Source organism: Choloepus didactylus, chromosome 6, assembly GCF_015220235.1.
Source record: "Choloepus didactylus isolate mChoDid1 chromosome 6, mChoDid1.pri, whole genome shotgun sequence".
Classification (NCBI taxonomy): Eukaryota; Metazoa; Chordata; class Mammalia; order Pilosa; family Megalonychidae; genus Choloepus; species Choloepus didactylus.
The window spans coordinates 27,751,176-27,774,676 of record NC_051312.1 but is presented as its reverse complement, the minus strand read 5'-3'; the positions used below and the strand labels follow the sequence as shown (position 1 = coordinate 27,774,676).

General features: G+C 33.0%; 1 protein-coding gene and 2 pseudogenes across 1 annotated transcript; 1 reads left to right on the top strand and 2 right to left on the bottom strand.

Annotated features, from left to right (window-relative positions):
• The first annotated feature begins 1,871 nt into the window (after positions 1 to 1,871).
• Positions 1,872 to 2,849, top strand: LOC119536817 (olfactory receptor 10AG1-like). Its single transcript, XM_037839550.1, has one exon. It carries the CDS (start codon positions 1,887 to 1,889, stop codon positions 2,847 to 2,849), a length of 963 nt encoding a protein of 320 aa, XP_037695478.1. The 5' UTR covers positions 1,872 to 1,886.
• Positions 2,850 to 8,589: 5,740 nt separating this feature from the next.
• On the bottom strand, positions 8,590 to 9,648 carry LOC119536358 (annotated as a pseudogene).
• Positions 9,649 to 13,122: 3,474 nt separating this feature from the next.
• Positions 13,123 to 22,652, bottom strand: LOC119536816 (annotated as a pseudogene).
• Positions 22,653 to 23,501: the final 849 nt, after the last annotated feature.

Here is a 23,501-nt window from a genome sequence, read left to right as displayed (position 1 = left end):
AGAACTTGCTACAAATCCCAGAGCAAATTATTGCCTGTCAGTTGCAGATTATTAGTTTCTAATTTGTTGTCCAATTATTTTTAAAATTTTATTTGTTTCCCCCTAATATCTGTTAGAACATTGTAGAATAAGAAAAAGGAGGGACCTCTGCATGATTGAGACACAGAAGCAAACAAAAAGCACTATAATCCTCACACCAAAAGTTGAAAGAACATATAGTACACAATAGTAAATAATAGGATTTGTTATCCCTTCATAAATGAACCATTTATTGAGTAACTGTATTTATTAGATACTTAAATAAGAAACAATACATTTTATTCTATGATCCTTTGGTATTGCCTGTTGTAACAAAGTAATTTAGATTTTGATTAAGATAAGCCTGAATTCAAATCTCAATAGGCCATTTCCTTGCTGTGTGATCTTGGTTGATTTATATAATATGTTTGAGACCAAGGTTCATTGTAGTGAAAGAATTGCTTCACAGCACACTGTGAGGATTAGATAAGACAGTTTCTGTGAAGACTCCTAACAGAGTGTTAAAATTATTGCAGGTGATCATTAATTTCCAAGTTTTACCATAGTCAGTAGGTTTGCAAGTTCTTGCCTAGATTACAAATCATCACTTCCTGTCATTTTAGTACTTAAATATGATACTCAGTCACTGGAATATATGAATGTTCTTTCACTATCATACGAATTGTACCATGGAGACCAATTTGAACAATTTTGAAATGTACAAGCACTTCTTGAATCAAACCCTTATGGAGATGCCCTGTGGGTTGTTGGCATCACAGAATCACAGAAAGAGTTGTAAGATACACCTCAGGAGCTAATTATTGAGAGAGAGGGAGAGAAAGAGAGCAAGAAAGCAAGAGAGAGAAGGAGTAAAATTTGTGAAATAAATTGTTTCTAATTTAATGGCACATAGTAAATAACATAAAAAGTGTTTTGGAAGACAGAAGAGCTCAGGAAAGACTTGGATGGTCTGGAAGATCCTGAAAAAGAAATTCACACTTATTGTAACTCATAGAGCACTGTGGTCAAAGAGGGAGGACATGCCAAGCAAAATGAATATATAAGTAGATTTGGAAGGACAGACTGGATTTGGCTCCAGATTCTACTTGGACCACAAACCTTTTAATTCTTTCTCTTCCTTTGACTTAAATCATGATTAAAACATGACTACTGATTTCAGGAATTAGCATCCAAATACAAAGCAATATTAAAAAGTTGATAAATATCTTTGTGTTCCTCTGTTGGTCACTTCCTTATGACTTCTTTCATTTCAAATCAAATCACTATAAAAAAATATTAGAATGCAAGAATTCAGGGAGATCACCCAGTATAATAAACTTTTCTAGTTTATTCCTTGAACATGTTTATATGGTATCTCCTAAAAATCTTTTAGGAAACAAATCAAAATGAGGATGAATAAAATTGTTTTCAAAGAAGTTACATGAAAAAGGAGAAATGAAAGGAAAGAACTTCCAACCAAAATTGTTAATTTATTTGCAATAGTTTCTATTTTTATTATTTATTATTTTTAACTTTATTTTTATTAAAATAATTATAATCCAATTCCAATACTCCTATTATTAAAACTGAATAACAATACACAGTATTACATACCTCATAAACAATAATAAGAAAATATAGCCATCTGTCAGCAGACCTAATTTTAGATAGGAGTATAACTTTGTGGATGAATTTGAGTAAAAGGACATTTTTAACCACAGTTTAAAATCAAATTCAATTTTTTTTTAGAACCAGTTCTTAGTGATTTTGTGATTTTTGAAAGCATTGTTCACTTATTTCATAGTTAAGAAAACCACAACCCAAGCAGATAAGGTGACTTTTACATCTTGATTTCATTGTTTTCACAGATGTTACCTAGACAGCAAAGAGCAGAAGGCAATTTCTCTTCAGTGGTGGGATTTGTTCTCCTGGGATTTTCTGATCTTCCAAACCTCCAGGGGCTCCTATTTGGAATTTTCTCTCTTATGTACACATTTATCATTATAGGAAATGGTATTATCATGATAATTACAGTGGTGGACTCTGCTCTTCAGACCCCCATGTATTTTTTTCTTGCCAATTTTTCCTCTCTGGAAGTCTGTTATGTGTCAGTCACTGTCCCCAGGATTCTGGTGAACCTTTGGACTCAGAATCGAAGCATTTCTTTGCTGAGCTGTGCCACCCAAATGTGCTTTTTCCTTATGCTGGGATCCACTGAAAGTTTCCTCCTGGCTGTGATGGCCTATGACCGCTATGTGGCCATTTGTAACCCTTTGCTCTATCCTGTGGTCATGAACCAAAAGGTGTGTACCCAGCTGGCAGTTGGCTCCTGGATCAGTGGAATTCCAGTTCAGATAGGGCAAACATTTCAGGTGTTCTCACTGCCTTTCTGTGGTTCTAACCAAATCAACCACTTCTTCTGTGACATCCCCCTATTGATCAAGCTGGCCTGTGGTGACACTTCACGTAATGAGATTTGTGTCTATTTAGTTTTCATATTATTTTCCATGATTCCTTTTGTGTTGATACTAAGCTCTTATTTCAGAATCATCTCCACCATCTTAAAGATGCCCTCAACTGCAAGTCAGTTCAAAGCTTTCTCCACCTGTTCCTCCCACCTCATAGTTGTGGTTTTATTCTTTGGTCCTGGTACTATCACCTATTTAAGGCCCAAATCAAATCATTCTGCAGGAACTGACAAGATGTTCTCTCTTTTCTACATCTTTGTGACTCCACTGTTCAATCCCATCATATACAGCCTTAGGAACAGGGATGTGATTGCAGCACTGAAAAGATTATTACCCAAGAGAACAGACAGAAGATCTTTGTAGTCAATTTTTAATAATTTTGCCTCATAGTTATCTCAGAGGTACATTTCCATTTTCTGATAAAATACAAATTCAAAATTATCATGTATTTTATGTTCCTGATCTAAAGGGAATTGTGACTGCATCTCTGATAAACAAATGAATCAATTTTCACAAGTTTTGTTCCGTAGCACAATTCTTTTCTTTTACTTCAAATTATAAATTTATCCATTTTTCAAAAATTTTCATATAATTTATACTCTTAGAATTTTAATTAACAATTTGTCAATGAAATAGTTCTTAACTTTACCATTGGCCACATATTTACATATTTTGCTTGCATTCATATTTGTATCTATAAAACTGTAAATTTTCATGGTATGTGTACACTAATTTCTTTGAGGTAGTAAATAAAGGACTAAATTATAAATTCTAATTTATGTTATAAAAACATAATAAAACAGAATAAAGGGTTTTAATTGATCACACTTTCCTCAATTTGAATTAAGAAAATGTCTTACATTTATCTAAAGGGAGTTGAAAATCTACTTTTCCTTCCAACTACTTTCCTGACTGTATGGCATTTGACTATTAAATATCTGACTCCATTATCCTGCTTTAAATATATTTCATCATTCTTTTTCATATAAGTTTCAGTGATACCTTTCCAACTCCTCAGGATTCTTGATTCATCAGAGTTGCAGTGCAAAATACATTGACTTTTCTCACACCTAATTTAAGAGCAAATTTGAAGCTTAGAAGGGTGAATGAACAGTTAAAACAGAGATTGATACACAATTAACTTGTATCACAAGTACAAGTCTATACAATTTTAAAATGCCTTACACCACCAACATAAAAGTTATATTTAAGTGAGCATAACTGTATCCAATTTTGCCCCCTTACACTTGTTTTATTTGTTTGAAATTTACCAGAGAGTAGAGATAAAATCATGAAGCAGTTAATCATAGACATACACATCCTAACAGGCCACCCCAAAAAATGCAGGGAATTATCAGCACTGCATTTAGTACTCACTTTTCTGGTGTGAATGTGTGAAATGGGAATATTTAAAGTCTCTATTCTAAGTATTTTTTGCTCAGATTTTCAGAATATATCATTTATATAATAATTATACCTCTTTATAGGTTTGATTATTCATGTAGATATTTGCTCCTTTAGTTTCTCTGTACAAGACAGTGTAATCAACTTTATCTATAATATTTGGTTTATGTTTGATTTTTCATTTACAAGGGCTTACCATTTAAGTGCACATTGGATAATGGGATACCCTATATCATCTTTGTTTTGTATGCATATATGAATGCAAACATCTTAATCTACCTCATGTATTTTGCTGCATTTATCAAGAATTAAATATGTGTGTAGCATGGTGAACATAAAAGTGATGTTGATGAATATTACAGTAATGTGGGAGTACTATTCTTTCCTTTAAGTCTTAGACAAGCAAATGGTACAGTGTAATCAACACAATTAGTCCAGAAATCCAGAGACTCATTTTTTTAGCTCCAATTTACTCTACACATTCTTGAGTCATTCAATTAACTGTCATTGGTCTCAATTTCACAGTCTACAAAATAATGATGCATAATACTATTGACAACTTCACAGTAATATATATGTGTGTGTGTGTATATATATATATATATATATATATGACATATACGATACATTACAATGATGACTGTGACTCAATGGTGTCTTAGGAAATTCAGGAACATTGGGGAAGTAGGCATTTGAGAGAATAAAAGATTCCCACAGCATTAAGGTTATCCATTTGTGCCAGTTTGGATAAACAATATTCCCCCAAAAGTCATGTTTTAATCCAGTCTTGTGGGATATTTGGATTATATTGTTTCCATGGAGATGTGACTCACCCAACTACAGGTGATACATTTGATTAGATTATTTCCATGGAGTGGTGGCCCCACCTATTCAGGGTGGGTCTTGATTGGTTTACTGGAGTTCTTAAAAATAGCTGACTGACACCCAGACTGTTGATGATGATTGGAGATGCTTGGAGATGTGGAGAGAGGGAATTTGGAGATGCTAAGCTAAAAGATGAAGTCCAGAGTTTACTTGCTCCAGAGAAGCTAAGAGTGAAACCCCAGATGCTTAGATAGAAACACCCTGGGAGGAAGAAGCAAAGAGGAGAAAGCCATTTTGAAATACAACCTGGATCAAAGGACAAGGAGATGCCATCCAGGTGCCTTCCCAGCTGACAGAGGTATTCTGGACACCACTGACCTTCCTTCAGTGAAGGTGTCCTCTGGTTGATGCCTTAGTTTGGATACTTTTATGGCCTTAGAATTTAAGTTATTTGTAATCTAATAAATTCCCTTTATAAAAGCCAATCATTTCAGGTATTTTGCTTTATGACAACATTAACAAATGAGGACACCATTAAACCTTGAAATTATTTTAAGTTACTCAATATTAGGGCAATTCTTCTCTAATGACTTCCATATTTCCCTGCATTCTTGAGCTTATGTTTGGAGTTCAAGGTGCTTTGGCTTCTCAAGATAGTCATGAATAAGTATTTGCTACTTTCCTGGACTCCCCGGGTCCATTGTTGTTTATAGACATAGGGGACAGTTTACCTTTCTACAGATTCTCCATTGACCATTTCATTTACTTCTATTTCTCATCTCTCCTTACTTCCCATCAATTAATTTTCAAAGTATCAGTCCTATGGAATATTTTCCAGTCTTTTATTTTTTTAAATATGTTTCTCATATTCATCTGTTGTCATTTCTTGTTATGGGAAATCAGATAGATTTTTTACCCATACTTCTAAATGTGACCCCACTGCTCTTATAAAAGAAAATGGCAAAGATTCCCTCACATCTCTTTTCCTTTTCTTTTGATATAGGATATAAAACAGTTTTCTGAAGTTTACATATACCTCCAATATGAAGCTAAATATATGGGTGGCATACAGATTAATTCACAGACTATATTTACTGAATATTTTGGCTGTCACAGAATACTGACTCCCAAAGGTACCTCATATATGTCACTATAGGTGTATAGAAACCTTAGTCAACATAAATATAATTAGTTAAATGAAACCAATTAGACATAAAATCTACAAATGTATTAGCACACATACCCATTATCTATGTAGCTATTATCTGCTTTCATACAAAAAGTAAACATATATACATAAATATGTATACCTTTTGTGTGTGAGGCTTATTATGACAGAGTTCAACAGTCCTCTCCTTTGAGCTTTCAGTATCTTTTCACAGACTTTAATTTTTTACCTATTTATATAATTGCTATTTTTCCAATTTCTTCCTTTAACTCCCTATTTGTGTGCCACAGTATTTATTGAACTTCTTAATAAAATAAGCTTTATTTTCAATGTTTTTATGTGACCAATTAAGCATCATTTATCAACATAAGAGGGCCATATAGCACATTATTATCCCAAGTAAATTTATGGGTATATATTATATATAGAAGATATAATAAGATACATACTTTTACAAAAGGAAGGAATAAAGAAAACATTGTCTATTGTTATGCACCACATATCCTTTTCACATGAGAAACCATAGGTACAAATCCAAATTCAAACTGAAAATACATTCAGTAATTTCCTCAAATCAAAATTGTAATCTTGCAAAGAATACACACAGACCATAGAACTCTCCCCATGCCCCGTATCAATTGTCTTCAGTCCAGTAAAGCAAATAAATGTCTGTATTTGTATTTCTGAAGAATCAGCTTTTTAGCACTATAAGTGAATTGATCTGAGAATATTTCAATTCAAAACAATTAGGAACAAAATATTATCTTGATAATAAAGACACTTATTATTTTCAAAGTACTTATATCAACTGCATTCATTGTATTTTGCAAGTCATGATGCAAATGAAGTTTTTGCTGCATATTCATCATTGAAAGTGATTTAGATTTTTTGCTTATATCACCTAAGTTAGTGATAAATAGCTTTTGAATATCTGTCCATTAATTTTTTGAAGAGTGGGGAACCTTATTATCTATGAAAATGATCATATACTTTAAGAACACAACTCTCATTTGCCCTTCTCTGCAAAAAAAAAAAAATTAGTTCACATAAATTAGAGTGATTACTATTATAAAAATGCTATTTTACCCCTTGTTAGTATCTCTTTCCTAACACCAACTTTTTTCTATATGAGACAGCTGGGTCATTGAGAATCATAGGACTTCTCAGTTTCTCTCTCACATCATTCAACATTTAATAGCTTCAAGAGTGACCCAACTTCTGCCTGGAAATTTTCCTGGAATTACTTTTTGTTGTTGTACTTGTAATCATAAACAATTCCCTGTCTCTAATCATTTCTGTTATCTTTTTGTTTTGTTTTGTTTTTTTTTTGAATGGGTGTATTGTCTGAGATTCTTAATGATTATTCTTGGTTTGCTTCACACTTGAGCAGGGTAAATAATTTCTTCTTGAGTTTGCCATCAGGATGGTGAATACAAATTCTGGCTGTATTCTTCTGAGTAGAAAGAAGTAATACAATTCCTATGCACTTGGAGTTAGCTATGCCCGTGTAAATGTTATGTAAATGTTAGCAACTCAGACTTGCTTCATTTCTTGGAAAAAAAGTCTTAAAATCAGGTACATGCTTCACCATATTACTTTCTATGTGTAGTTCCTCACAACAGGTCGTGGCCTCTAGGGATCTGTTGCCTTCTTATATGGAGGATTCATTAGTAAGCATGGACTACTGCAAAAGGATGAGATTAATTATATCACTTTAAATTGGGAAACAGCACACACAACTAACTACTATCCTTTTCCTTATCTATAAGGAATATAAACTTATTACTTTTTTCATTATATGGAGATCATAGGTTCACTGTAGTAAACACTAAATATTCAGTAAAGCAAAATGAAAATCATTGAAAAATATATGCTTAAATATGCACAATTCAAATTTGATAGTTATATTTATATTCATCATTTTCAATGTGTATGTATGTATAGCCATGTATATGATATACCTGTGATATTTTTTATAGCAGATATCTTAATGATATTTTAAACTTCTTTCACCTCTCTTAATTTTCCTATCCCTCTTATCATCTCAAGTAGTATACATATTAAAAAAGTGTGAATATTCCAAACACTCTTCTAATTATATTCATATATTTCAAAGTTTAATATTAGTTGATCAAATCACAATATTGTATTTTATTGAAATTTTAATCTGATATATATATATTTATAAACCATACCTAACATACAGTCATATTGATGTGCCACTATCTTTATAAAACTGCATCCCCTTTGAAAGTTTCTTTTTTTCTCCAAGGAATGGTTGCTCTGGCACATCATTGCTGGGCAAAAAACCATATATATTTTCAATAAATGCATATCAGCAACTTGGTTTTTAAAATGGCTGTTACCACTGTGTGAAAATCAATGGCATCATTTGTAATAAGTAGTATAATATAATCTACATTACTATTGACTATATTACATCAGCCATTATCATTTTTATTTGAGAAATGATATTACACAAAAAAATAATAAAATTATTAATGGAATGATTTGCAATTTGCTGATATATATAATTTGGGTAACAATACAGAAAGGTCTCTCATATTAAATTTCATACACTGGAAATAATTGTCATCAAATTGTAAGGCAACACTTATAGTTAAAAGTAAATATCTATTGAAATTTCATTACAAATATATGAGAAAACATCTCTTGTAAAAATGACTCATTCTTTAATAAACTAAATTATTTACATAAAAATTTTCTATGTGCCATTATGACATCCTTGTTCCTTAGACTGTATATCATGAGATTAAACATGGGAGTCACAATGGTATAGAAAACAGAGAGCATTTTATCAGATCCTGTGAGTGACTGGTCTTGGGTCTTAAATATGTAATCATTCCTGATCCATAGAATAACACCACAATCAAGATGAAATGAGCAGGTGGAGAAGGCTTTGGCCCAATTTACATTCATCATTTTCAATGTGTATGTATGTATAACCATATATATGATATAACTGTGATATTTTTTATAGCAGATATCTTAATGATATTTGAAACTGCTTTCACCTCTGAAGGTAACTTAAAAATGTTGCATATGATTTTGGTGTAGGAGAAAAGAATTAATAGAATTGGAGCAGTGACAACACAGCAACTATGTAGACGAACATTTCATTCACAAAGATGTCTCCACAGGTCAGCTTGAGTACTGGGGGGATGTCACAGAAGAAGTGGTTGATAACCGTTAGACCCACAGAAGGATGGAGAGAAAATCTGGCATGTCTGCCTTATCTGGACTGGAATTTCACTGATCCAGGAGCCAGCCACCAGTTGGACATACATCTTTTGGCTCATTACTAGAGAATAGAGAAGTGGGTTAAAAAATGGCCACATAGCTGTCATAGGCCATCACCACCAGGAGAAAGCACTCTATGGCTCCCAACATAAGGATGAAGCACATTTGTGAAGAACAGGGAACTAAAGAAATTCTTCTCTGTGTCCCGAGATTCATTAGCATTCTGGGGATAGTAACTGATACTTAGCAGATTACTGAGAAGGAAACATTGTCCATGAAAAAACACATGGGGATCTGGAGAGCAGGATGCAGTTTTGTTATCAGAAATATGGTGCCATTGTCCATCAGGATAATGATATAGATGACCAAGAATGATCCAAATAGAAACCACTGGAGATGGAGAATATCAGCAAAGCCAAAAGGTACAAATTCCCTCAATTCATTCAGATTTTCTTCTGATGGTTTTTCTTGGTGTTTCACATGTAGAAAGGATAAATTTAGCATAAGCATTTCATTTTACCTTGCTGGATCTCATTGCCTATACTCTAAATTGTATCTGGGTGTCCAGATTGTTGTTCATGTTCCCTGCAATTATTTCTAATTTAAGAATATTACTATTTGTGTATTTTCCACTTTCCCCTGTTTAGATCCTATTGATTATCACTGTAAACATTGCAATGAAATTTCCTTTGATACCATTTCACTATACATCTGCTTATGGCACAGGATGAACCAAACTATACTTTTCTCAGCACAGACACTGGAGCCATTTGAAACTACTGGAGATAGATCCATAACTTTGTCATCTGATCTCACCTTTATGGAATTACAATTCTGGACAATGCTATAGTACTTCTCAGTGGATTTTCACAATCATGCTTCAGTAGCACTGTATCATAAATTGTCTTCTCACATTATTTTCCAACTACCTATTTCAACCATCATTTTCCTCCTCTCACTTGATGATTTAGAGCATAGAGTTCCTGTTATATAGTTTACATACTGAAAATGGAGGAAATATTTTATGTGTATAGAAAAATAATAGAAATATATTTTGGTAGAATATTAATTGGGAGATATAAGAGAGTTTCACTCAGTAAAATTAGCCTGGGAAGATTGATCCAGATTGAAACAAATATACAGGATAACCACAGGAAAACACATATAGCATGGAGTGTATCCATTACCTGTCTGTCTGTGTGTGGAGCAGGAGGAGATAAGATATTGGCTGTTATATTAGTCCCACAGTGCTCTGTGCATCCTCCACTATCTTTGTTGTTCCTCTAAAACCACAAAACTTTAGAGGAACATGTCTAAACTGACTTTTCATAAATGATAAAGATAGTGAGACTCACTAAAGTAGATAGTTTGACAAATTTCACATATGTTTTGTCATGGCAAGTCAGTACCTATTGCTTTAATGTACTTTAATTGTCCATGATTATCTGGATTATACTAAGCAACTATTTTAACTTTCTAAAGCTTGCTCCCTTTTTTGTGAGAATTAATTGAAAAAAATGAAAAAAAAATTGTAAAATTATCACCTATCAAATTAAATGGATTATTTATTATTCATATTTCTATAGTTATAATTAAGGTTATGATATCATGTTCTTTACTTTTGTAGCTGCTAGAGTTGAAACACATTGCCTACTATAATAGGTATTTAATAATGAGTTATTGAGTTGTTAATTACATTTTTCTACTTTTCCCTTTATTAGGATCAGGACATGGGTAAGGCTCCAAGGTTGCAAAATTTAAGGAGTTACTCATTCTCAGTGCCATTCCTGCATTGCAAAATCTTGAAAGTGACAGCCTCCTTAAATTTTTCACTCCAGGTGTCTCTTGCCTCATCACCAGTCCCATCCTGTTGGGTTTGCATCTGGTCCACCTAAAAGTGTCAGTAAAGTGTCATGTCATGGTTAAAGAGCACTGTCCTCCCCAGATGGGCTAGAATTGAATTATCATGTCACCCTGCCATCTGCTAGCTGTGTGATACCATGAAAATTACATTCTTCCACTTACTCTTCCTGTGACAAAGTCTGTATCTATGAAAAGGGCCAGCAATTGTCAACACTTACAGTTGTTATGTGACTTATGCCATTTAATAGAACTGAAATGGCTTAAGTTGTGGCATTTATAAAAGACTATATAAATGCTAGTTATTTTTACCTTCAATAGCTAAGTTTTATTTATTATTCTGATTTTTATTCAATGTTCTACACAGCATAAAAATAAATCCCTCTCTCATTTGTTTTCCTGCATATTGGATTATGGGAAAGAAGGGAGAGCTTAATGCAATGATCAAAATTTTAACTATCTCAAACGATTGAATTCTAAAGTTGTAAATATCCGTGAATTATCTGCCTATATTTTGCTCATATGTTGAATAACAACATAAAATAGTTTACATTTGCCTTTGTTATTTAGAATGATGTGTATCCTTTCTCAGTGAAAAGGGCTTAAATATTTAAATTGTATAAGGTGAAACCAATTGTTTCATTCAAGTATATTCAACTCACCTTTAAAATATTCTATTCTCTTTGAACATGAAGTGTTCTTTAAATAAAAGTAGTCACCTCTACCCCTGGGATCTCTTCCACCTGACACATTTAAATTTCTAATTAAACCATTTTTGGCACCCTATGATTTATTTATTTATTCCCCAGATAGTGCTCACTCTATCCAGAATGTCCTTTCTTTTTCTTAATGGAATAGAGTGTTCAGTACATTTTGGCTTTTAGACATGAATATGGTGTTGAGCAATATTATTTGAGACTATCCAAAATTGACACAATCCAATTCTTACATTATCTATTACAAATGCTTTGTATGGGTCCTCTGCTTTTTTTTATAACTGAGTTCCCATCTCAATTTCCTAAAGATGTTTGCTTATTCTTTCTTCTATAATAGGTGTCTATTCATAGTCAGACTTTGTAATGATTCTAATAAATATCCTTGTAACAAAGAATATATTATCTGTAAAATATATGATCAATCATTGCTTTCTTCATGACAACCTAACACAACCTGTTGGATGTCTTAACTCTAGCTTAAAATTAATTTTGAATCAAATATTATTATTAATAGGCAGAAAATTCTTATTTTTCAGGCAGCATTTTGCCATCCTTCCCTGATTTCATGAGTCTTGGAACTCATCTTAGAAAATAGGAAAGTTGCTGGGAAAATAGTTTGTCTCTCCTAGTTTTCCAGTCTAGGAAAGGTGAAGGTGTTAAGAAGATTGGCTTGAAGCCAAATAACTGGTATCAAAATTAGGTTGTCACTTTCTATTAGTAAATAGTGATTTCTCAAAGTTTATGATTACAAATAGAGAATATTGCCTAGAGGGGGAATCCTATAGAATTGTGATACAGAGAATGATTAGGAAAGTTAGTTGCAAAGCATTAGGAGCAATGATCCTGTTAGTATGGTAGGTGAGTGAACAGCAGGTGAAGAGAAAGGCCTCATGTGGGAACCAGATGTGTCAGAGGATAGCAAGGGAGTCAGAAGGCAACCAGATGTGTCAGAGGGTAGCCAGGAAGTCAGCAGGCAGCCAGACATGAGCTACTGCAAGTATACATTGAAGAAGTAGCTAAATGGAAAAGGAGTTCCACCGGCACATAATTAGCACAGTGTTGTATTGCACATGAATAGAGGGATTTGCCGATGACAGAGAATATGTAGTTTAGAAGAAGACTCAATTTTGAAACATAATTTGTCACATAATTAAGATGGCATAGAAAATCAGAGAAGTATGTCTTTAAAATAAATGTTATTGGGGCAACTAGGTAGCCTTGCGGAAAAATATTTGCTAGCCTTCAACCTTGTGCAGTAGTCCTTGAGAAAAACCATCTCATCACCAGAAGCAGACATGTAATATCTTTAGGGTTTTCATGTATTCCCACTTAAAATTTTTAGGGAACTATTCTTAAATCTTTTTGTAGTTCTTTTTATTTTCTGCCAGTTCAGTGATGAGGTCTAAGCACTTTTGACCAATTTTTTTGAGATAAGTTCCAAAATTTTGCTTTGTTGCAAGATTTCAAGAAAATATTCACAGGGAGATTCTCAGAGTCCACTACTCCTCTAGCTGAATGCACATATTCAAGGATTAGCTTCCTACAATTATCTATGATGAAATCTCTGCATACAAAAAACTTAATGTTGGTCTTTTTCTTTCTGCTTTCAAATTGGTGAAAGTGAGCAGAGCTTGGGAAAGAGGAGACAAAGAATCCCAACAGTCCTTCAACTGAAAAGTGCTTCACTGCCAAATGATCTTCCTAGAAATTGGTGAAGTTCTTATAGAAGTCTCCATATTATTTGTTAGTCATTTTGTCAGGGTTTCTGGTCCACAGAGGCATTTTTGTGCAGTTCTTTTTGATCAATGTACTTTTATTTGATCTTCCTCTTTTTCTTGTCACCATCCCTTTCCTCTTCTTCTTCATGAGAACCAATATCTTCTATTTCTGGCTTGTCATAGACCCCTTTTCCTCTTTTTTCTTCTTCCTCTTTATCTTCCTTTTCTTTAACCTCATCATCAGTCACTTCTTTTTCACATTCTTTCTCCAAAATAGAGTAATTAGATAACCAATAAATTGAGAATGTATCTTCACAATTTCCTTTATTCTTTGTTTACCCAGGTACTCAGTTTGGTCTTTTTTTAACTTGCAAAATAACCTTTGTTCCATGACCCATAGGTATACCTGTGTCAGTTCTAACTGTGAATGACCTTCCTGCTGAAGACACCTAGGCATTTTCCTCAGCACTGTTATGTGTGGTGATCATGGTCACTTTATCAGCAACCAAATATGCAGAATGCAAACCAACAACAAACTGGCTAACAATAAAGTTGTCTGCTCCAGCCTGCAAAGATTCTCTGGATTTCTTCACCTGAGACTTGGTGATAGTGTCAAAGTAATTGATCAAGTTGTCCTTTTCATTCCAATTCCAGTATTCACAATAAGGAAAGTTGATCTTGTTTGTTTGATATAAGCTTAATGTATAACTCTTTCCTTGAGTCTAGCTTAGAGAATCTGTCAAGCTTTCATATCTGATTTTTTCCAGAGCATCTGATGTATTTGAAAGAAGCACCCTCAAAGATCCCTTTGTTCAAGTAGAAAATGTTGATGATCAGTGACATCAACTGGGTGATTTCTCCCTGTTGGAAGTGTCTCAACTTCTTCCTACCCCTCCAGTTGGTCATGAGTCTCAGTTTCCTCCAGTAATTTGACTAAGGGACCACAGTGCAGGAGCACTAATGTATATTATATTAATTTATTTTCTTATATTGAACTACCCTTGCATACCTGGGATAAATCCCACTTGATCGTGGTGTATAATTCTTGTAATGGGTATTGTATTCAATATGCAAATATTTTTCTGAGGATTTTTTACATCTATATTCATATATGGTCTGCAATTTTCTTTTCTTGTAGTATCTTTATCTGGCTTTGTTGTAGGGTGATGCTAGATGCATAGAATGTGTTAGGTAGCATTCCCTCCTGTTAAACACGTTGGAAGATTTTGAGCAAGTGTGGTGTGCCAGTTTGTATATATTATGTCCCCAAAAGAAAGCCATATTTTTTGATGCAATCTTAAGGGGCAGATTGATTAATCTTTTTAATTAGGGTGTGACCTCTTTTTTGGATGTTTCCATGGAGATGTGACCCACCCAACTGTGGGTAATATCTTTGATTAGATTTTTTCCATGGATGTCTGGCCCTGCCCATTCAGTGTGGGTCTGAATTAAATCACTGGAGCCATATAAATGAGCTGACAAACAGAGGGAACTCAGTGCAGCTGTGAGTGACATTTTGAAGAGGAGCTACAGCCAAGAGAGACACTTTGAAGAATGCACAGAAGCTGAGAGAGTAGCTGCAGATGAGAGACAGTTTGAAGATGGCTATTGAAAGCAGACTCTTGCTTTGGAGAAGCTAAGAGAGGACAAGCACCCCAAGAGCAACTAAGAGTGACATTTTGGAGAGAAGCTGCAGTCTAGAGAGGAACATCCTGGGAGAAAGCCAATTTGAAACCAGAACTTTGGAGCAGATGACAGCCATGTGCCTTCCTAGCTAACAGAGATTTTCTGACACCATTGGCCATCCTTCAGTGAAAGTACCCTATTGTTGATATGTTACCTTGGACACTTTATGGACTTAAGACTGTAACTGTATAACCAAAAAAAAAAAAGCCCCTCTATAAAAGCCAATCCATTTCTGGTGTTTTGAACTCTGGCAGCATTAGCAAACTAGAACAGTCTCTATTAGGACATCTCTAAGCCAAGGTTCCCAGGACCCTAGAAGCTAACCAAAAAGATAATTGGATAAATCAAGTTTGGGGGGGTTGTAAGCTTATTTGGCTGCTTCTCTAGCATGGGCTTCTACCGATGGTAAACTTCCCTTTGATTGTCATTTATGAATACACAGCACTGGGTAAACACTAGTGCACATACATGTCCTTGGGAAGCCAGAATATAGTCTAATGCCAACAGATTATTTAGAGTCATTTTGTGAATTTCCAATACTTCATCAGCTATTGAGCTGATGGCCTGTCCTAGGAGAGAGAGATTTTTTTCTAACTCTAAATATATCTTTTCTAATACAATTTGTATTTTTATAGTGCATCTTCCATCATTGGAGAGAGCTGCCCTAATGCCAAGTGAGCAATACCAAGAACAGAACACTCAGTAGGTTTAGCCTAGGTTAATGAGTTTTTCATGATCCATTTAGAGCTATCTCTAGTCTGGTGATAGACTCTGCAGGAGTTTCTATAGAATGGGAAGAGGTCATTTTTTTTTTTTTTTATTTTCCCTTTTGGAAGCTTATCATAGCCATTTGGGGAACACCATAGTCTATATAACAGGAGCTAATCCAATTAATGGGTATTATTTTGTGTGTATTGCATCCACAGGCAAAATATTGTCATTGAAGTGGGTAATAAGGGTGTTCATTACTTTAAGGAATTGGGTGTAAATTCCAGAAAGAAGATCATAATGATTATTATTTTTATTTTTATTTGATATCTTGATCCCATTTAAATAATAATTTCCTTTGCCTGCCCAGCCCACCATAAATTCATGTCTTGAATGGAATAATTTCCTATGTTATTAAACTCTTTGGGTGTTTTGAGAGAATGGTATCTCTAAAGAGGATTTGCCCCCTATTTTATGTTCCTGCCTCATGAAAGGAAAAGGAGTCTTGACATATAGGAACCAGATATTTACTATATTTCACAAGTTGATCATTGTTGTCTGTCTAGTTTCTGATAAAACACAATATTCCCTGGGTAAAAGAGGTCACATCATAATCCCAATCTTGGGAATTCTTAAAGTGCAGCCAAGAGTCATTTTAAGAAGGAAATATATCAAATTGTGTATATCTGATGTTTCCTGTCAGAGCCAAATCTACAACTGTAAGGAGGTTTGTTATTAGAGGAATACCTGTTTTAGGAGAGGGTATTATAGAAACTAAACTAAAACCAGACATAAGACAGAGGTTAGCTATCTTTAATCTGATTAGTCACATTTGCTATATGAAGTGCTAGATGAATGAAGGAATTGTGTCCAAGGTAAGACTATATATGGAAGAATAGGTTTAGAATCCTTTCTACTGGCTTGGATATTAGAAATAGTTGGGACAGAGGAAATGTTGTGGAATAGGCAATGTATTGAGATAATTCACTAATTAAAATTTTTTTTTCCAATAATACCATTGTAGTGGTAACTGAAGTAAACAAATCATTATTAAATGTAAATAGCTTTGGAATGGGGGTGATTGAATAAGATCTAACTACCAACTTTGAGAAAATAAGAGAAAATGTACTTGAAATCTATGGAAAAGTTTCCTGAATTTATGCTTGGGACAATTTAAAGAATTGTGTATTTCCACAGCTTGTGGCTATTGAGGTTGTTCATAATTTTAAGATATTATGAAAACAGAGATTTTTTTAACCTCCAATAGAAAAAGGGGCATTATATCTATTAGATTTTTAAGATGGTGAAAAAATATGTTTGTGTTTAATTAAATTAAATGATTTGACAAACTGTTTTAAAAATAATTATGTTTTGTAGGATGTTTAAAGAAGTCTTAAAGAACTTTTGGTAACTTAGGGCATGCATGTATGCAAAGTATACAAGATGAGCTTTGTTAAACAAAAGGCTGTAGTCTTTTCCTCAAGAAAGTGCAGGACAAAGCCTGGGTGCACATGTAAAGTTGTGGAAGTTTGTGAAAGTGAATTCTGTTTGTCATTGCCAATGCTGAGCAAAAATTTGATAGGCTTGTTTATAATATTTTGTAAGAGCTTTTTGTTTCACACTGTTTTCATACAAAACTGTATGTTAAAATAATCCAGATTATTATTCTGGTATTAATGAAAGGTTTTAAAAAGTTTTTCTTAACCATCTGAGTATTCCATCTAGAAGATAAATATTCTATATTATGTCAGAATAATATCCTTGTTGATCTTTATGTTGATTTTATCATCCTTTATTTTAGAAGACTTTTGTTGGCACTTTGCTTAAAGAAGGAACCAAATATTATTTCACAGTAACCCATTTGCCTGTTTAGCATAGTGTTCAAACCTGACAGCTTTTGATATTTTGCCCTTCCAAAATTGAACCCTAATGAATGTCTTTTATTTCTAATTGTTGCAAAGGATTTGTTCCTTTCCTTTGTAAAAGTGAAATAATATTACATAGGAAGTGTTTGGGAGGTATTCCAATAAGTAAAAGGGATTTTCTATCTTTTTGTTAGCTAAATTTGTATGGGTGAAATGTCATTCATTCATTATTTATTGAATTGTGTCCTTCTGATTTTAGATAGGAAGAAAGAAGCCTAGAAATAGGACTCATACCTGGTTATTTTAGAAACTAAACTAAAACCAGACATAAGACAGAGGTTAGCTATCTTTAGACAATCCAAAATGTTTTAATTTTTCTTTATGGGGAGAAATAAAAATACATGCATATGTATAGAAAAATACACAAATAGATAAAGATATAATTTAGAAATTTAAAACTCTATCTTAACTTTGTCTCCCCATTGAGCATGAAGATAAATAAAACACCTCCAAGGCAAAAAATGAGTTATCCAGAAAACTGACAGATATCTGGTCCTGAGATTATATTAAACTACAGCTTGAGAGTCATCAAAATAAATGTAAACATTGAAAATAACTCAGAAACAAACCATGGTTCTAGATTTCCCTTCCATTCATTGTGGCACATCTAACCCCATTCCTCCATTCCTGGCCTCAGTTTCTACTAGCATAACTGAAATTGCACAGGAAAGAATGCCACACCTTAATTTTCACTTCATATAAAAGGGTCACTAACACTCAAAGTAACACTATTCTGAAGAATTTTACTTCATATTTAGAAACCTCTGATACTTATCTAGAATGACTCAAAACTAATTAAGAAGGCATTAATAACCAGACTAGTTTGTTCTTTTCATTTAAGGATCTTTCAGTATAGTAGTTGCAGATTAAACAAAAACTTCCCCAAAGAGCTATTCTAGTTAAGAAAAGCTATGCTCTATATGGGAAGCCAATAAGTACCCTTTAATTCAAGTTATATATATAAATCCTAATTGTTAAAAAGATATGTCTTCTTTTTAAATTGCTATAAATTGCTATATCTGAAGAAAAAGTATTGCAGAGAGTATCTTTATCCACAAATTTATATAAAAAATGGCAACTGATCTATGTAACACAATTTTGAAACAGCTAAATACTCTATAAATACTGTTCTTGTTTGCTAATGCTGCCCTTATGCAAAACACCAGAAATAGATTAGCTTTTTTAAAGGGAATTTACTTGGTTACAAAGTTACAGTCTTAAGGCCATAAGAGTCCAAGGTAAGGCATCAACAAAGGGTACCTTCACTGGAGAAAGGCCATTGGCATCCAGAAAACCTCTGTTAGCTGGGAAGGCATGCAGCTGGCATCTGCTTACTCCCAGGTTGTGTTTCAAAATAGTGTTCTTCAAAGTGTTTTGGGTATTTTGTCTTCTCTTAGCTGCAGCTGTTCTCTCAGCTCCTGTGCATTCTTCAAAGTGTCCCTCTTGGGTGTAGCAAGCTCTCTCCTTCTGTCTGAGCTTATATAGTGCTCTAGTAAACTAATCAAGGCCCATGCTGAATGGGCAGGGCCACTCCTCCATGGAAATTATCTAATCAGTTAAACCTACAGTTGGGTGGGTCGCATCTCCATGGAAACATTCACAGAATTACAGTCTAATCAACACTAATACATCTGTCCACCCAAGACTGTATCAAAGATAAAGGCATTTTGGGGGACATTATACATTCAAAGTGGCACAAATACTAATTGCTGTACTTACATAACATTAATGTAGATTGAATTTTTATTTTTTTCATCTCAAATTTACATAACTGAATGGTACCAATGTCTTTATAAATGAAAGTGAAAGTAACAAATTGAAATTTTAATTATTTTACTCATTAATGCAAAGAAATTTCTATGAAATTTTAATTTTCAGAATGACATGATAATAATAATAACACAAAACACTTATACAACACTTCACAAATTTTATAAAACATACAATATGTTATTTGAAATTTGGTTCCATATGAGAAATTCATGTAAATGCATTTGGGTGAACATTTTAATTCATAAGTAAATTTGTGTGAACATTTTAATTCAGAATTAAATAGTATAATAATGATAATACACAAAATTAATTTTATATAATCCTTCACAGTTTTTCAAGCACATTCATTATGTTATATTCCAGAATATGAAAGACAAGTAATATTATATTGGAAGATAGCTGATGCTCAGAAATATAAATTGAACTATTTAGAAATCCCATTACAATATACACCTTATAAAAGAAGGGACTATATGCTTCCAGAAAGGAGATAAAATAACACAGTTCACTGTGTGTGTGTGTGTGTGTGTGTGTGTGTGTGTGTGTGTGTGTCTAGGGGCTGATATTTTATGAAAAATATGTGTTTTTTTGTCTAGTACCTACCTTCAATTTAACAGGTAGTTACAATATTATACTATAAAAAAGAACTTGGTGTTTCAATGGGGAAAAATGATCTCTCTCCTCTAATCCTGAGGCAAATGGGAAGGCACATTTGTAAGATGTAATATTGGAAAACTAGTTATATATCCCATTTGTTATAGATAGATAAAATATAGATCGATAGCTATACCTTAGAGACTTTACTCTGAAATGAATGAAATTTGAGTTAAACAGATTCTAAGTGCTCTTAAATGATGGATATCCTTAGTCAGTAGGAAATAAATGAGGGTTTTGTCAATGAAATATCTGATGCTCCTCCACTGACTGTCATGTAAAATATCAGGAAAAATAATCTTAGAGTAGACAACTGCAGTTCCAGCCCCTAACTCCATACATAAAATCTGTCAGTTTTCAACAACACTTGGAGGAATCAGGACATAACAGATATTTATCTTGCTTAACTTGCACATATGTTAAAATTTCATTTCTGTAACCTTGGAGTTTATGATTTGGAAATTGGTCCAATGGCCAGGAAAATAAATTTCTGGTACTTTCTGGACAGACCATTTGTCACTTAAGAGCCCCAGGGGCCAACAAAATGAATTTATATTCTAAGAGCTCAGATTTGGTTCTCTGCATGAGTGCACAGTGACTACATTGAACTAGTCTTGAGGGCAATTTTTAGCTGTTCTTGTTCAAATGTAGCATGTGGACAAATTCTGACTCCCAGTTTCATGAGCATCTAAGGATTATATAAACATCCATCTAAATTCTAACCTGATACAGAATAATACACTCTAAAAATGCCCTAATAATAGTTGTGTACCCTCCCTTCCAAAATCAGTACTAACTTTTACCAATTAATCACATTTTTTCTCAATTTAAGCAATAACTGCTACTCTCCTTATAGATTTTATAGATTTGTCTTACATATGTTTTATGAAGTCTTAGAACTCATATCTTCTCACTGTGCATTCTTACAATACTTAAATGTTCAGTTTTTCTTATAATAACTTACCGAGTCCAATTTCTTTTCAGACTGAATATTTCTAGTCTTTTCAATTATACTTCATGCATATGGCTGCATTCCATCATCATTATGTTCACTACTTAGTTTGTAAATTCTGAGAAGTCCTATGGAATAAATTCATTTTTACTAAGGGCACAGATTTTTACATCAGAAAATGTTTTGAAATTCTTGTTCTAGCACTTCCTACAGTGTGAACTTGGGTAATTTCTTTAATTATTCAGGGACACCTATTATATATATATATATATATAATGTGGATCAGAATATTTAACTAAATAAAGTTGTGTATGGATTAGAAATAACAGTTTTAAAATATCTGTAAGGAAGTAGGAATTTACTAAATAGAAATTGTTACTCTCATTTTCCAGAAAGAAATATTTATGTTTATTAAACAATGTACAATATTCCCTGCAGTTAGTCCATTCTCACTATTGCCTAATTTAAAAGCACTGCAAATTTTCATTTAGTTCCTGTGTAGTTGTATTTGTTGGTTTGGCTGTATTTGGACTTCTTAGAGCCTTATATTTGTTATTTATTAATGTGTTAATTTACTTATTAATTAATTAATTAAAAAAATTAGCCCACATTTCATCTATATTTATCTTTTTTATATTTTCATTCCATCCTCCAAGTATCTGCCTTCTAAATATTCATAAATATTGCTTTCTGTTTTCAGTTAATGCAATGAATAAATGTTGATCCTGATATTTATCTTAATGCCTTAATTGACTAAATTACCCTTCATACTAAAACAGACTCTAATATATGAAAACACATGCATGCACGTGTTTTCTATTTAGTTATTGCCTCTACTTCTTTGGGGGTTTCTAACATTGAAACATATATAGGATTCCCAAGTATTATTACCTATAATAATGTATTTATAGAAGCATATGATCACAAATGGAACATAGGATGGTTTAAATTAGAATAAATTATTATTATGAACTATTATAATTTTCAATACATCAGGTTTTCCTTATGGAGCCTCATGTAGATAAGAAAAGAACATCTTTGACAATTTTTCTTCAAAATTGAGAAAAGGCAATTATGAGAATTGCCACAATTTGGATAGTGTTGGGGCCTTAATTCACCCAGGCTCATCATTAGTTATTTTAATGATCTGAAATGATGGAGCAACCCCAGTGTTCACAAAATCATTGGGTATTCCACTCTCCAAAGGACCTGAAACAAATATAAACACATCAGGAAACAAGAGAAAAGAGCCAGGGCTTCCTTTCAACACCAGGTAGGTGTCATGTTTACATGTTCTAATAAAGGGATTACAAATGCCTTCCCTTGTTTTAAAACATAGCAATTCTCATTATATCCTGTGAAAAGAATTTGAAAGCAAATCATCTGCTTCAAATCCACTATAATTATTGAGATAAGTGAAATAAAATTAGTCAATTACCAAAATTAACTTGCTCTCTTGAAATAATTTATAGATTTATTCCTTACTTTCCTCAGGAAGATGTATTAAAAGCTTCATATTTTCAACTTAGGCAAATTTAAAAAGAACTTCTTTAAATAAATATTTTTAACTCTAAAATTGAATATTATAAACATGACTTTTGTTTAAAACTGAGGAAATGAGCAGAGATTTATTTGGCTCTATTATGAGAGGTAATTTTTAGACTCAGTGATAATTTTATCATAACTGATTTCACAATAGAGCAGAATGGGATGAAAGGCAATCCAGACAAAAAAATACTATTTACTAAATAAAAATTAAAAAAAAAAAAATATAAAAACAGCAAGAGAAGAAGCTCATTGTCAAAGTAACAGAAAGTAACACAAAGTAACAACGTAAAAAACAGAAATGAATCAAAGCAAGGCAAACTAAATAAATCTATACCAAAAAAAAAGGCAAAATGCACACAACACACACATACACACATAAAAAAGCATTTTCCCAATGTGTGAACAGATGGTTCAGTCCTTAGTTTTTTGTTTTGTTTTGTTTTGTTTTGTTTTTTTTACTTTGAATAGACAGTTAACATTTAAAGGGCACCTGTGATGAGCTATGCAGTTGTTGCATATTTTCTTATTTAATTCTTATACGAATCTCTTGAGGAAGGTTTACAGGTGAAACTAATGACACAAAATCACAAACTAAAGTGGTAGAAACTTTCTGGTGATTTTTTAACATCTTGCAGTTTTAGTAAAATGGACATAATAAAAGTTATTTTACAGCACTGTTCACAGAATTAGAATTTTTATTAACCAACTTGCCTTACATCATATTATGATGTGGAAAACCTAGCCCATGTTTTTCTGCTTTTTATTCAATGCCAGGGGAATATTATTGCTAACTTATGGATTTTGGAACACTATATAC